The following is a 13795-nucleotide window of genomic DNA, read 5'->3' on the forward strand; positions in this document are numbered from 1 at the left end:
AAATTTATTTTAATTTACACAATCGCTATTATGGCGTATGTTCTACGTTGAATTGTTTACACGTACTTCTATTACCAATTGTTCATTGTTTTTGTTTCTACTTTTTGTCTGCAATGATTTCTGAATTTGCATTGTATTATAAGAATGTTCACCTATACGATATCGAACAAAAGATGTCCATCCGAAAGAACAGCTTGTCCGTGTCTACAAGGGGAGAAAACTGTTTTAGAAAGTCCTTATTTTCATTTGGTTTATGTCGTAAAAACAATTTTGATTGGGTGGAAATCTGTACCCCTTTTTTGGTAACAAAGGATTCACGATAACAAAGAGCAGTGTTACTACTCCGTACCCCTGATGCGATAAAGACAGGTGCTAATGGTCTCCGCTTTGTTTGCTACGGGAGCATAAAGCACCAATCGAAACAAATTACCCACTCTATCTTGAAGGCACGCGAGCATAGTTAATTTAAATGTACTTGGTAGTAAGGACACCCGCTGTCAGGCACGCGTCTTCGGGAAAGTAAAAGAATACTGTGTGAATTTTAATTCTTGTCGCATTCGTGAATTTGTCGCATTAAGAAGTAAAGCTAGGCCTTGGGTGCGGAGCTCGTTACACCCTTATCTTGCACTGCTACATCGACTGATACAAGGAGTTTCCTTCCCAGACTGTTTTCACTTTGTAGGCCTAATAAATCGATAAGCTGTTTACATTTGAGGTAAGGTTCATCAGAGGATGATGTCGTCGTATTGATGATGATGATTCATTCAAACACGAGGATTTAGAGGTTATCGTATTTTAGTCTTGTGATTTAAAAACCAAGTTAAGCCGTAAAAGCCGGACATTTGAGTTAGTGCCTCCATATTATTATAATCAGAATATCGTTCCTGTTCGCACGGGTGACGTGTTCGATTTTCGTTTTTTTTTAAGAAGCTTAATTAGTAACCACACAGTGCAGCATAACCAATTATCACAACAAAGGCCAATTCTGACTAGAAACCATTTTAGAAAAAAAAGAAAGAATGAGCCGGTATAATTGGATTCTCGTCATCGAAGAAGCAATAAGTTGATTATTAAACCTTTATTATTTAATGACGACATGTAGTAGGCCTATCTACACCGCATGTATTATGTATACGATCTATGTAGAAAGTAGCATCTTTAAATCATTCTACAGTATATACTCGTCTTTTTCATGCAATATTGTTATTACACATGTTTATTTTAAAGTTTTAAATTCACTAGAGGCTTTATCTTTTATAGCCAAGTTTTCTTACGTTTACGATGCACCGAAGAAATCGGAAATTCTATAGGAAATCCTACATTGACATACGAAATATGGTGTAAATTTGAATATCTATTCATAATATAACTTTAAATAGCAAGTGAAATATTGTTTTCATCATATTTCTGTCGAACGAGGCCATCAACCCAAGGCGTGTGCGCATAAGGTGTTTTGTGGGCTCAACTGTCCACGAGTACACGCGTGGCAGATACTTAGCATAGGCTCTAGCCAGGTTAGTTTCGAGTTCATGGAGGTTAATTATCATCCAAATAAGCTTCAAAATTATAAATCGTCTGTGTAATATGCAGCTATATTGGCGAATACACTGCTTCATCATCGGACAGCATGTGTAATCTTTGATTTATGCCCGTGGTTAAATGCATGGTATGGTTCGAATGCGCTGCCGTGAGAGGCAGCAGGCTGCAGGGCCGTCTTGGAAACACTCGAATGTACCTTCAAAATAATAAGTAGTTAATAACTATTAATATTAACTGTTAACTTGTGCAATAATTTGTATCGTTGAGAAGTCAGACTGCTTAATGGGATTCGGTTCGGTTTAGTCATTACCCTCAGATATCCTCGTACCTTCTGTGAATAAAGGCCACCGAGCAATACATTTGTACCATTAGACATCGTGAACAATAATGTGCACAATTTCTTTTTCTTTATAATTAATGTAATTAGTACACGATGGAAATGTTAAAATGTTATTGTAGGACTAATTGAGTTGGGAATGGAAACTCCATGATGGCACAGAGTTCTCATTTTTTACTTACTTATTTACTTGGGGGGGGGGGGGGGGGCGGGGATTGGTTGGCTTTGGGACAAGATCAGTTAACTTATTCTCTCAAAGCCCCCAAAAAAGAATAAGTAAGCTTAAAATAAAACCTAGATACAGTGCTTAAGGATCTTACAATTTACGGTACCGTATCACCATATTGCAACACAAAACAAGGAAACACAATTTGTTTAATTTCTTATCTAAATTTGTTAAATTTAGTTTTGCATCGTCAGCACGTCGCTACGGTACTCCTGATACACATTATCTTCAATACAGGTGTGGCAATTTATGTTATTCCCACTGCATGTTAGCCAGCCCCATACATCGATACTGATACCGAGTCATTTACATATTATGACAAAAGATTCTTATTTTAAGAACACTAAACGCGCTATTCGTGCGATAAATCAAGCGACATCGAAACCAATTGGGAGACACTGTGTGTACACCGTATCAAGTATTATCTGATTGGTTAAACTTTATGCATGAAACTCGTTATAAATGTTTCGTGGACCGTGATCCGAACCCGAAGTGATCCGATCATGGAGGTATAAGGAGACGATGCAAAATTCTTCAAATTGTATTTTCGTCGCACCGCGGGCTAACGCGACGTCGAACAAAACATAGGCTACGCCTCGTACTATCTGCCTCTCGTCGACCCCACACAAATCAAAATCAACCGAGAACATTCAGTACCGTATGTACTTTAATCAATAATAAATATATCTAACTGATATAAAGATATTAAATAGGCCTGACTGATATATTCATAATTATAACAAAAATACAATGCATAATTTCCTTTAGGCCTAGAAGTTGAAATAGAAATGATTTTTCTTTGATTAGTTTCAAATACGTGTCAACCGAAACAATCAGTGGGAGGTGGTGGTTATGTGGACTTTGGTTTATACTAGTTGACGTTATCATGACGTCACTGTGATTACGTTAAAAACAATGAATTGAAAAAGATGGACATACATAGATAAAATCGAGCATATTATATAGTATAGTACCCTGAACGCTCCCCCAGATGCAGGCGTGTTGTCGGGTAAGTTGGTTTCATGGGTCCGACTAACTTTGGTGGGCGGTTACCAACTCCTGAGTAAATAAGCCTGAACAGAGACAATGAAATAACTAGAATTTAATTCGTCACTTTGACGAATTATAGGTGATCATTTTTATCATTTTACTGAAATTAATTTTTTTTTAAACATGCACGTACGTTAACATACGATCGGAAAATGTTGATGTATGCCATCCTATTATATGCTTATAGTGCTGAGTTGTGCCTATATGCCATATACAATATGTACAGTATATACTGTATATCTATATACAGTGTAGCATAGGTGAAATTGCGGGACACATGTTCTAATTTTTTGGCATGATGACGTTATCAAACTAAACTTTAAGATGACAATTTCGAAAGATAATTAATTGAGCAAAAAAATATAAGATTTGGAAAAAAATTTGGCACGTAGAAGCGCTGTGCGCGCTCTTTGAATTGTGTATAACTTTGACGAAAAATATGAAAAAACTACTTTTTCACTTCAACTGGCCATATGTTAACGTCACAACATCCGATAGGCTTAATTTTTATATGAATTAATATCTACATTTCATCAGCTTTCATAATAAATTATAATCATCAAGGTAACCTTCAATTCTGAAGAGCTGTAAGATATTCAAATTTACTGCGAAGGTGAAATTACACGGCCTACGTTATTCAAGTTTTTACGCGTGATGACGTCATTAAAATGAAGATAGTGTCAACTCATGATAAAGATAATTAATTAAGCAAGCACATACTGAAAGTTGTGCGAAATTCGAGCACACATAACCAAGATGCGCTCTGTTGAATGTGATAATCTACACAAAAAGATAACAAATCCTAATTTTTAAATTCAAGTGGCCATTTGATGACGTCAAAACATTTTGTACGTAAAATGTGTACATGAATTCATATCTACAACTCAATGGCTTCCAGAATAAGTTAAAAAAATCGGGGGTCATCTTGCATTCTGAAGAATTATTTTCATTTTAAAAAAGACCTATTTTTCACCATTTTCAGAACTTTTGTAAAATAAATGTGCGCATTTTGTCATTTTTAACGTGCTCGTATAGCGTTATTTTAAGTCGGAACTGACTCAAATTTGGTGAATGTACTAAGGATGGTGAGTAGAATGAGATTTGTAAAAAAAATTCATATTTTTTACGCTTTTTAAGTATCGCGCGCGCAAAAACGCATTTTTGCGCAGTAATTTTTTGAAACACGCAAATGGCCTAATTCATGCTCTAAATTGATCAAAGCTTAATTTTGAGCGTTTTAAATTTTTAACGCGCGATATCACGCGCATGAACCTACGTGCGCGTGAGTTTTTATTTGCTAATATTTTTACCCTTGATCTGAAGTTTACGTGTAGTGAATTTCATTAATATGTGATAATGAATTATGGAGATATGATTGATAATGTGATTTCGCAAAATGGCGTATAAATGTCGTCACGGATGAGTGATCACGCTGGAAAGCTTATTAGGATTAAGTTGTATTATTTGAAAGATATTCTGAAATTTTTGTAATCATTGACATTAAACTTTTTGAGATAATTGTTACACAAAATAGTGTACAGAAACAATAAAAAGAAAAAAAAAAATAAAAAAAAAAATAATAATAAAGATTTTATACAATAACAATAGGTGATCATTTTATTCTAAATGATCACCTAATTAAGCAGCAACGTTAAATACAACCTATCGGAGTTCGGATAAATTCTGCGCCTTTAATCCTTTACTTATGACTTCATAAAGTGCGTCAATTACAAGCCAGCTTAGGCTCATCTGTTTATGGTGTTGATACTTGCACTTCACTACTTCCTTCGGGAAATACCGCAATTACAAGCGGCATTACCAATAGTCACAACCCCCATTGATAATTATCCTTCCGCAAGGTAGGCCTAAGTTCATCACTCCTCATGAATCCTTATTTTCAAATTGACATTTTCGTGAAGACACGCACACAATGACATCATAGGCTCTGCTTTGTATTTTTTCATAGAAGGATGCGTTTTTCACATGTTATAAATATTATGTTATCATCTTGTTTGACGCGCAGCGTAAAACATTAATTATTACCGCGGTAACTCAAACTGTGTTTGACAGTCATGTTATTGTTTTCTCAAAACTGAATAATTCTAATAATAATGAGATTTTGTAGACATCGGGCGTGAAGTTTAAAGACGCAATTTTGCAATTACTTGTTGTGTAGGCCTACTGCTGTCCATGGTATATGGCCAATTAGCCAGCTTTTGGTAACGAGCATATAGGCCTAAGTAGTTGTCGTGACTGCTTTATTAATATTAGGCCTATTTTAATGTTGCTTATATTATCCGGGGTTCTACAATGAATCACTAGGGTACGATGAGTCTATATCTAAACCTAATTTATAAAATACTATTAAATAACATATTTTCCCTTATTTACCAGTTCCCTATATAAATAAATATTGAATTAAATATATTTATGTCTATAGGCCTATTAATCAGTACATTTTTACCTTTCATCCTCAAAGAATATTGTTTGCTTTTTATTTGGTTTATAATTCTTTCTTTTTGTTAAAACAAGGCATACAACTATGTTATATTAATACTACGAAACCCTATTAAGAGAACACATTTGGACCCAGGAATGTATCCCTTTAATAGGGTGTTCTGAAGCATACATTTCCATAATGTAAATCATTCCCCCCGTCTTCGTTTGACGGAAAAGTGTCCAATGAATAGGAGGGCTATACTTTATCCAATCTTTATTCCAGCCTGAATTGTATCCTTAGTTTTGTTGTAAATCTAACTGCAAGATGATGTAGGTTTAAATTAAAGAAGTTTCAGGAAGGGTGAACGAGTTTCGAGAAATATTATTTTGGGCAGGGCGTCACAATATGACATCTGGACTGACTGCTTTCGCTGAGCAACACCGATATCGCATATATTAGGTTAGTCCTCGCTGGGTTTAAATTTAATTATTTTGTCGGTTCATCGTTTAGAAATTAATACCCTAAGTGTTAGTTTTTCTCACGTGCTGTTTAAATCGGTCATAGGTGTTTATTAGTTTTTAATGATTGTATTTTTCATTAATTTAGGTCAAGTCTTTCTAATTAAGCAAAGACACCTTTTATCTGTTTCCCATCGCTACTGTCGACCTTCCACTGTACCATGTTGTCCATATTCGGTCGTAATCCTTCTATCGTTTAGGCCCACCACATCAAACGTATCGAGGATCATATGCCTCCCCATTGTGCCTAGGAAACGATATACTCGCTGGAAGAACGCAGTGAATAAATCCCCCAAGATCCAAATGGCGGAAACAATACAAAAGACAAGGCATCATCAAACTATAACTTGTGTTAGGCTGTTACACTGTAACTTATTGTCCTGCAATATTCGATGAGCACCCGTTTGTAATCTCCCGGGAAATACAATACAATAAATGCTTAGTATTACTGGATATTCGATGGTACTTGAGTGGCGTGTTGTCTTTCCCGTATGTTCCTACTCACGTTTAGTTACGGGCCTTTGGAGAAATAATACAATACATTCAACCGCAGTTTTTAATACCTTTCGTAACTAGAATGGTCAGACGATGATGCTACTAAGTTTGATAACAATTGCGCCATTTATTTCGTTAATATTTAATCTCAGAGGAAAAGTTTTGTTGACACAGATCGTGATCGAAAAGGGCAGTGAAGGTCTCGAATATTGGTGCTATAAATGTTTCGATTGTATGGCTCAGTATTCGTATTTTTATCAGACTTTTTTGTGGAATGCAGAATAATTTTAGATGTTTCTTTCTAAATGTAGGCCAATACAAAAAGGGGGTTTCTATAATATAAACTTTTAAATTTGGTTTAGTGCCATTATTTATGCAAATTGCTAAATACAGCATCACATGTGACTGCTTTACCTAACTTAAAAAATAATTCCTATGATATGTCAATATTGTGACGAACACGTGTTTGTATCATCTGAAAAATTAAGATACAGTACGAAGAATCGTGTAAATTTATTATAACTTTCTTATCAACAATATTTTTGTCATTATTTTTCTTCGTCATTTTTATATGATCAGAGTTATTAATATATAAGACCAAACAACAAGCGTTCAATATCGTCTCGTTACAAGTATACCATTGTAACCTAGTTGTATGAACTTTGTATTGTATTGACGACCTATAAAACAATACTCATTAAGTTGTGGTGTTATTTAAATATATTACGCATTATTCACTTTCGTAAATAGTTGTTTTGTGTTGACGTGATAGAACGTACGTAAGTCATGCCCTATGCAAATGTGTCTGTGTATACAGCATGTGTTCTGTTACGTCATTTCTTCACAACGATATAAAAAAAGTTGATATATCGTGGATTGTGGCTTATGATTTAATCAAATAATTAACCAAAAGACCAATCGGATATCGTGGACAACTGACGCATGTGGAACATTATCAATGAAATCGTGCGCGCGACGGGTTGCGCCTTGGTGCAAACAGAGTCCACGATCATACCCCACTCAGCTCCCGTCTGACCATATATGGTTGGAGAGTTGGAATGCCAGGGATGTCCAGGGTGCGTTCTTTGCGTTCTCGTACCGCCTTAAAGATGAGATAGAGGCCTAGGCTAAAACCAACGGTACTAGACACCGATGGAATTCCAGCATCTATGATTGGAATTATCACTGCTGACCCGTGCCAAATGGCTTCTCTAATAGTCAAATCAACAACATTAAATTCGGATGTGGTCATGAACTAATTATCATGCATTCGTTCGTACGAAAGGCCGGCTATTATTTACGCTATTATTGCATTTGCCGCTTTATCGGTGTAAAAACTATTTCGGTTGCTCGAAAGGGGAGTGCAAGACAAAGAAACAGGGAGAGGAGTGTAGAGTTTAGGGTCATGATAAACAGTTCATGCATGATTACTGTAATAATGTATGCCATTATTGCATTCAGTAATTAAGATAACAAAAAAGAACATATAAAAAGAAAGTGATATTGGGAAGAAATTCATGTTAAATAACTATGTTTTGTCATTTAATGATATTCCTCTGTTTTATTGGGCCTATTTAAAAGTGAGTTAACATTTCTTTGTTAGCAACCTAAACATTCAGCACAGGGGAAAAACTAGGGGAAACACATTGTGAAATCCAATGCAATAAATTTGTGCTAAATTATTACGATTTCAACTTATTTAACGCATGAAGTAAGATGTTATGTGCAACAACAAAAAAACTAGAAAGTAAAACCACTATTGTCTGTCCTCCTTTAGTTTGAGTACACCCGCTTAAATTAGGCCTGACATCATAATTGCTCAAATAGCGCCGTGTTTTCCGGTTCGCGTACAAAAGGAGTGCTTAAAATGTGATTGTATCCCACATCACTTAACGGTATACAGCGCACTTGAGAACACCATAGTAACCCACAGTAATTTGCTTAGCTCAGTCGTGGAAATATCCTGGATTTATTACTGGCAAACCTATACACCATAATATCTTAGTGGACCATATAGCCTGCTAGCCTGCAAATGCGTAAGTCGTGCTTTGTTGTTTTTTTTAAATAATAATATAGAAATACTGTGTTCGAGTTTATTAAATTATTGGTTTAGCTGAAAATAAGTACGATGGGGCACAATTGCGATAAACAGTCATGAATGTGTTATGCATTTTGGACTACTGAAGTATAATATTGCAATATGCCTTAATCCGAAAACGGGACATTTCGGAACTTAATAATAATAAACTCCGATCTTTACCCCTTACCTTGATATTAATAATAATATTTAATAGACTCGGAGAGTACATAGAAGAGAGTTAATATGCTGGTAACTGAGTTTACATTAAACATTCGAAGTTGCATATATTAATGTGGTGAATAAAAAATACAGTAACTATAATTATTGAGTCGGTTCTATACCCGGAAAATAATGGTATACAATGTACTATGATACACGTCATTGTATGCTGCTGTATTTCGCGATACAACACATGACTAAATCACATGTCATGGTATTGTTATGAATATGTACCGGTACGTCTTAAAATGATCCACGAAAAAGTGTTTCTTTATTTTAAAAGTGTAGGCCTTACTAAAACTAATCCAAGACTTGCACGTAATTAGAACCTTAACCAAGAAGGAACTGTTTCTAATTATTGTCAGAGTTGGTATCCTTAAGTGTTGATCTTTTTAGGTCTAATAACTGTTGGAATAATCTGATTGACCTAGAAATGGACATCCGTGTATAACGTACGTAGTATATATAGCCTGCTATAATCTACAATGCGACTGTAATTCATGGTTTTCTTTGTTTAATTAATCAAAATTATTTATATAATCATTTTCTATGATTGCGAATCAAAACTGTGATCTTCATTGATCGTCGGTATCACAATTTAATGGGCGTTGCCAAATACGGTTTTATTAATGGAGGTACCGTATGTTAATATCATCATTTCTCATCATCGGACCTCTGCTTCTTCAGTAAACTACTATCATATCATGATGGGCTGCAGGAGCGCGTGCACGCACATGCTTCATGGATGGGCACATTGTTAACAGGCCTACTTAACGATGTCATTCATTTATCGAGGGACATGATAGGCCCCCTGTGTACATAGTGTCTCGTCTTGGTGTTCGCGGTTCGTACTTTGTTCTTCAGCAGTTTACATTCAATAAAACAATAATTTCCTGTTCTTAATTCACTCACTTGACACGTTTGAGTAACTACTCGTCGGATATATGATTCATAACACTTACTTGGCAACACCCTTCTCTCAAAAAAAGAGGTAACCCTTTATAAAATGGGTAGATATACACTGTAAATTTAAGTTGCCACGCCCTCCCCCCTCTGTTATAATCAAACGTGCGCCCTCTATTATTAATCAAAGTTGGCGTTAGACTTTCAAAGCGCGATTGTGCGGTTGTCGAAATGCTGTTTACTATCGTACTTTGTACCGTTGTGGCGGAAAAAGCTAAACTGCTTTACGTGTTTAACATAATCCTACGTGCACTATTAAATTACTATTCTACTCTGTAGTCAATTTAGGTGTATCCTGCAGTCCCGTCTGGTTCATGGTCCACTTATCTCTTGCGTTCATCAATCTTGTGAATATTAATTGGAAAAACGCGGATTCGTTTAAGTTATTCCCACGTCAGAAATGACAGCATTGACATACGAACTCCTGTTGTTGTGATAAATAATTTAACATTCAATACTTGATGTTCCTAACAAATACAGTAGTGCATCATTTATCTATGTTGACTGTACAATTAGTTATGCTAAGCTACTTGTAACGTGGTGTGATGAACACAACATTCAATATAGCCTGTGATACAGGGCTTACAAAACTGGTAAACTAACGTAAACACTTAGTATAGTACTAAAGTTCAACATTGGTTCATTCATTTTGTAAATTGTGTTATCTTTGATATTAGATAAAAGACCAACACGTATAAAACGTAAGTAGTTAAAAGGGAATATGAGAAAGTGTGTAAAGCCTAAAACTATACTGGCAATGATCATTGTAAAATAAATCGAAATGTTACTTCTCTTGGGTTCAGTGAAGATAAGGGGATTACATTAGCGTGATGGATGGCCAAGCTAACAAACGGATTAGACAATCTTGTTTATAGGCACGGTCGACGATTAATGATTTAGCAAGAATGGGCGCAATGACCAGCCCGAAGAAAGGGAACTATAAGTCATCAGTTTTTAAATCAACGCCTACAGGCGCAAAAGGAGCAGGTTTTAGCACTATCGGATGCATCCGTAAATTGTATTGCGGCCGTGGGAAATTAGATTCTATCAAAATACTGTGAATTGTAAATGACCAAAAAGTGCGCCAATGGGGTTTTGTAATAAACTCAGAAGACTTTGCATAAATATTGGTACTGATTCTATAAATTACTTGTGCTTTACGTAAACGTCACTTGGGTGAGTTTTACAGCCTCTGGTTAAAAATCTCTCTCGAGGGATTCATAGGCTGATGATCTTTTGAGAACAGAGAGACACTCACGCGAACTAAACAGAGGCATACGTGTGCTGTGAAGGGTCAGCTTGCTAGGCTACTTCACTTACGCTATCAATTATTCATCTGAGTAGTGTGACAAAGCAGCCTGTATGTGTGTTGATGCTGGTAGGTAATAGGATGGTTCTGCACGCTACCGTAGCTCATTATGCATTATTTTGTTCATCAGATTTTTGTGTCGTATGTTGTACGCTGTTTCGCGTCACGACCTTTCACTCACAACGCGACACGTCTCTGAATATTCGAGCATTACTCAACATTTCAAACATTTTTCTTTATACAGTAGGCCTAGGCCTATAGACGCTGGTTTTATTTAAACTAATTGGTATTTTCCCAAATAATTTTCTTTTTTTAAGTTTTGAAATATTTTATCTTCATTTTTAGGACGATACCTCATTGTCAAGTGTTGATACAGAAATTAGCGATCCTAGCTTAACCTCTGACCCAACCCTTACTCCGGCAGGCGAGGCTAGCTTGACGCCAGCAGAGGTACGAAGCCTGAGTCCTCATCAACCCCTCGCACTGGATCACCATATCAAAAAAGGTATGTTGTTGTTTGTCGGGAAATGTTGTATTACTAGCTTGTGGGTCTCTATTGTTTAAATACCTGTTTTCAAGTTAAAGAAACCTGTCCCTGTTGTGCAATGAGGTGTGACATGTTTCAATGGAACTTTACTTTCTAGGAATTTGTGTTTACTTTGAGGGCGCGCGCCCGGTGTGGTGGAGTCCTCCTTTCTCTCTCCCCCACCCTTTGTTGGAAGAAAAAAAGACTAGGAGAACCAGCTCCATCAGTCCAGTCAACACTAGGAATATCTTGGGCCTAGGTCCGGTTGAAAAGATATCTTAAATAATACTACTACTACTACTTAATACTTAAGTAGGCCAAATACTGAGTGAGGTAATAAATATAGCTCATTTGATATTTAATTCTAAAACTTAATGTGTTGATGTACTCCGGAAAACTTTTTTACCGTGTTTACTGTACACGTGGTTGGTGTGACGTCTTGGCGGTGCGTGTTGGTGGCTATTTAATTTAAGCCCACTGTTGCCCCATTTAGGGGCTAGAGTAATAATAAATTCAGTAGGCTAAGGCCAAAAAAAGGGACAGACAATTTATGGTCGCATTTAAAAAAAAGTACAAACTAGAATTTGGATAGTGTTTTAATGAGTACTCTTTCCCCTCCTACATAAAAAGAAAGGATTTGGGGGAAATTTGAGGGTCATATAATAACTGTACCCCACTTCCACTATATGGATGGGTGTGTTAGTGTTGTTATATACTATGATTGTTTTTTTATTTCATACATCCAACATGGATAAACTAAAACAATAATGAAACAATTCCAAGAAACAACTACAATTAGATTTGATTTTCGAGGTGTACAGTAATTTATGTATGATAGGCCTAATGTTATTTAGCATTGAATAACATATATGCCAATTTAAATTAAAACTATTAATTTTTTCTGTGTGTTTTTAGTGTATATAGTTATAAAAAAAAAATGTTTTCATTACAGAAGATTTAAAGTCATCAAAACCAAGCAGTGGGCAAGCTACACCTACACTTGAAGAAAGCCGTTCTCCAATGCCTACCGATCCCCAAGTTGCCTTGATTGAAGCCCGTAGAGATATGAAGAGGGCTTCATCACCACAAGGTGTTGAGAGATTCACAGCTCAGAACATGGAATACAAAGGATATGTGGACAGCTATGCACCATCAATACGATTTGGGGTAAGTATTTTGTAGCTGATGGTAACTCTGATAAGGACTTAAAACTGGAGGTCCAGTGTACACATCTGGCTCGTGTGCACTTTAAAGAACCCAGTACATATACCTTTCCAAAAAGTAGTAACTCTGGTTTACTGGTCCATGCAGCCCCTGTCGTTGAAGAAAGTTCAGCCCAGTAGGCTGCAAGTCGCGGTTATTCCCCCAATTTACATACTTAGTTCACATCACATTTAAGACTTTATATTTATCAACATGTACTGTAAATAGATAAACGTCATTCTTGTAGGGTCAGAGGGCGGATCCAGGTGGGGGAGCACTAGGAAAGCCTGCCTCCCCTTTTAACAGGCAAAATTAAATTATGAACTACTTTTTAATATCTATTTTTGACAGAATGTAAAATTATCAGTGCTCCACTGGATCCACCCTGAGGGTACACTTTCAAATATTTTAAATTATGGTGACAAATCAGAATTTTCACAGTCTGAGTGTGAATTGGGGTGCTAAAACATGCTGTAACCTGATGAGTGCTAATACTTTTATCGATATTGAATTTGTTATAACTTAAACTAAAAAATCAATGTTTTTTGTTCATTATTTCAGCAAGCACCGTCAAATGGTCACTTTCCTTACGGATTAACTCAACCACAGCAGGAAAGAGCGCACGAGGCACCGGAAGATCTGACCGTAACAAAAGATGAGGACGAAGATGATGACGGGGATGATGATAGCGACAAGCTGAATGAATCAACACCAGGAGTAGATCCTGAGAGACTCAAAGCCTTTAATGTACGTTAATCAATCAGCATTTAGGCAACAATTTGTGATGACCTATGACCTAGTTATGTCATGTTAATTCATTTTGCGCATGCAAGGATGTGCTTCATGACTTGAGTACTCCACACTGATGGTTCTATGTCTGGACGATGAGC

At 36.2% G+C, this 13795-nt stretch overlaps 1 protein-coding gene across 1 annotated transcript in view; it reads left to right on the top strand.

Annotated features, from left to right (window-relative positions):
* The window catches only part of LOC144853748 (nucleolar protein 4-like), a 60261-nt gene that overhangs the window by 36792 nt on the left and 9674 nt on the right, over positions 1-13795 (top strand). Inside the window, exons 4-6 of the mRNA XM_078711568.1 lie at positions 11522-11681; positions 12655-12869; positions 13467-13652. Coding sequence (XP_078567694.1) covers positions 11522-11681; positions 12655-12869; positions 13467-13652 — 561 coding nt within the window. The remainder of the gene's footprint in view (positions 1-11521; positions 11682-12654; positions 12870-13466; positions 13653-13795) is intronic.

The sequence above is a fragment of the Antedon bifida genome, chromosome 10, assembly GCF_963402885.1.
Source record: "Antedon bifida chromosome 10, ecAntBifi1.1, whole genome shotgun sequence".
Lineage (NCBI taxonomy): Eukaryota > Metazoa > Echinodermata > Crinoidea > Comatulida > Antedonidae > Antedon > Antedon bifida.